General features: G+C 56.9%; 1 protein-coding gene across 1 annotated transcript in view; it reads right to left on the bottom strand.

Moving 5' to 3' along the window:
• Positions 1 to 2,810, bottom strand: part of CMTM3 (CKLF like MARVEL transmembrane domain containing 3) — a 27,800-nt gene extending 24,990 nt beyond the window's left edge. Inside the window, exons 1-2 of the mRNA XM_006769846.1 lie at positions 2,694 to 2,810; positions 229 to 384 (exon numbers count right to left, since the gene is read on the bottom strand). Coding sequence (XP_006769909.1) covers positions 229 to 384; positions 2,694 to 2,810 — 273 coding nt within the window. The remainder of the gene's footprint in view (positions 1 to 228; positions 385 to 2,693) is intronic.
• Between the last annotated feature and the right edge of the window lie 291 nt (positions 2,811 to 3,101).

The following is a 3,101-nucleotide window of genomic DNA, read 5'->3' on the forward strand; positions in this document are numbered from 1 at the left end:
TTGTTACTTAAACCTTGTTTATTTGGCCCGTGTTAGCCTTTGAGTTTGACATGCTTGCCTTACAGAGAGACCTGGAGGCCCTGACCGGGGTTATATGGCTGCTGAGTGGAGGGACCCAGATCACCTGAAGCCAGGTCTACCCCCCTGGCTCCAACCCACGGCAAACAGCTGTCCCAGTGCATTGAAGAAGGGCAGCCACCTCCCTCCTCTTGGGGCCCCAGCCCTCACCATCATGGGCCAGCACAAGCCCTGCCACTTGTCGTTCAACTGCATGGCATCAGCAAAGAGGAAGAAGAGGGCCAGCAGGAACTCCAGGAGGGGCGCGGTGAGGAAGGCGGACGCTGTGGATGCCACGTAGCAGACAAAGATGATGAAGGAGAGGCCCTGGGTGGGTGGGAGGGGGACGTCAGAGCCTTTGCACAGCCCCTCACCCAGTGCCCCTAGGAGCCCCCGCCAGTCAGCAATAGAGGAGGCTCAGGAACGGAAGGCAATCTGCCCTCAGTTCTGCAGCTGCCAGGTTTAGCACCTGGTCATGTGGCCCAGCTCACACCTGTGATGCCCCCAGTGTTTCTGGGCATCGCCCTTAGTCCTGACCCCGTGCCAGCTCCTTGCCAGGACCCAATCAGGAAGTGCCAGCCTACTATGTGTGTCCAGCCACAGGAGGCCACCCTCTGGGGCTGCTCACTCCGCCCCCACCCCAGCAGGCTCTATGGCAGAATTCACCCGACCCAGATGATGTCCAACGGGCTAGTCAGACCTAAGCAGCCTCAAAGGCAGCCCACTCAGCAGGAGCCAATTTCAAAAATTCACTCCCAACACACAAGATCTGCACTTTCCACTGAATGCAATCTGCCTGAAGAACAGTAAAATCTTAAACTCAGTAATGACTCGGGGGCTGAAGTGTTTAGAGTTGAAATGTACTGATGTCTGCAGTTTACTCGAAATTCATTGCAAAACAAAATGGAGCCCGGCTGGTGTGGCTCAGTGGTTGAGCGTCGACCTATGACCGTGCGATTGAAACTTCGTGGCCCATGTGCAGAAGTCGGTATTTTGTGGAAGAGGCAGTATTTTGTGGAAGAGCCACGCTCAAGGGGCCAAAGAGCCGCATGTGGCTCGCGAGCCACGATTTGCCAAGCCGCAGTTTGCCGACCACTGAACTAGGAGGTCACGGTTCAATTCTTGATCAGGGAACATGCCCAGGTTGCGGGCTTAATCCCGTGTGGGGTGTGCAAGAGATGGCTGATCAATGATTCTCTCTCTTCATTGATATTCCTATCTCTATCTCCCTTCCTCTCTGAAATCAAAAAATATATATATATATATTTTTAAATGGATTGATAGATGGAGAGATATGTGATAAAGTAAATATAGCAATGTGTTAACTGTAGGTGGTAGATATATTAGTGTTAAGAGTATAACTCCTTTGACTTTTTAATATATTTGCAAATTTTACTACTAATAAGAAATAAACACCCAGGAGAGGAGTGTTGACACTGATGCCCCAGGTCCCGCTGGTCTCTGGGCGAGGAGCACTGAGGAACTAGAGTGAAAATGTTCTCTGCAGCCCTGTCCATGCAAATGTGTGGGAACTGATGCTGCCGGACACCGAGCCCCTAGTAGTTCTGCAGACTGTGTGTGCTGCAGAGCAGACCAAGGTGCTGGGGCGGTGCCCTGGGCCAGTGCCCGCTGAGGCTTGTGGGATCTCCTGGGATCCTCGCAACCGCCCATGTGCCAGGTGCTGCTTACAGCCCACTTTACAGACGGGAAGACTGAGGTTCTGAGAGGTAAAGTGATTGCTCAGTGTCATGCAGCTAATAAGAGGATACCAGGATTTTGGACTCAGGGCTGGCTTGACTGGCAGTGACTTTCTTAAGCAACCCTGCCCTGGGGGTGTTGGCTTTTATCTGGTTTCTGTCACGGTGTCTGGGTCTGAACATGTCTATGGCTGAGTAGCTCTGAGTGGGGCCCAGGGGGCCTTGCAGGGGACACCCAGAGGCCTCACAGGAAGCACTGAGGCTGCTTCAGACAAATGAGCTACAGAAATCCCAGGAAGTCCCCAGGGCACCCGCATCTGTACTGAACATGGTGGCCCTGGGGATGGCTGAGTCCAACGTGAACAGATGGTTACCCAGGGCACAGAGGCGGCCGGAAGACAAGGTGTGGGACCCGGACTCGGCCTGTCCACAGCTCCTGCTGTACTCCCTTGGCTGGGCTGTTCTTGTGTCCCTCTCCTTCCTGCCCTGCCCATACCCCCCCAAGCCTGACTGTGGAGATCCCCTCCAGGTTCCTGTTTCCTCATTCTCTGATTCCTAGTTGCCACTTCACCCCTTCCTGCCCCTGCCAGCCTCCCCACTTGCGTGGGCCTGGGGCAGACAGGGGTGACTACAGGAGTCACGAGTGCCCGGGAGCAGCTCCCTTTGCGACTTCAGTGCCCACCCTCACTCCCCCCCACGCCTGACACTCCCAGACAGATTCCTGACTCCCAGCTCTGCCCCGGGCCTCCTCTAAGCTCCGGCCAGCTACCCCTTGACTTATTTGGGGGGCCTGAGTGGGGTGGGTTTGGGGTCCCCTCGGTGGATGGTGGACTCAGGCTTCTCCCCGAAAGTAGCTCCCATGGATCTCTTGGGTGGGGCTGGAGTGGCCAACCAGGAGGCAACCCCTTGAAGTGAGGGCTGGGGGTCCTGCGGCCTCACTTGGGAGTTGGGCAGGTCCTGGGCTGACCTCCGGGCTGACCCCAGGCCCAGCAGAGGTGACAGGACCACAGTCTGCCTCCTGAAGCGGCGGCAGGATCCTCCTCCTCCTGACCCCATGCCCCTCGCGGCCCTTGCAGCTCCCGCCCTCACCTGTCAAACCCCTTAAGCTCCGGCCTCAGCGTTCTTGTCATCAAAGTGGGAATAAAGACAGAGGCCGAGTTGCTGGGGATCTAAGTAATCAGTGCCCCTCCCTCATCCCGCGTCCCCTCTGCCTGGTCTCTCCCTCCCCTTCCCTCCACGGAGGACCAGGCCCAGCCCCCAGCCCACCCGCGGCCAGTGCGGGGCTTTTCGCCGTGTCCCGAGGACAAAGGCCTGGCCGGCCCGGGCGGGGGGAGCGGGAAGGAAGAA

This window comes from Myotis davidii, unplaced genomic scaffold (assembly GCF_000327345.1).
Source record: "Myotis davidii unplaced genomic scaffold, ASM32734v1 scaffold243, whole genome shotgun sequence".
NCBI classification, from domain to species: Eukaryota; Metazoa; Chordata; class Mammalia; order Chiroptera; family Vespertilionidae; genus Myotis; species Myotis davidii.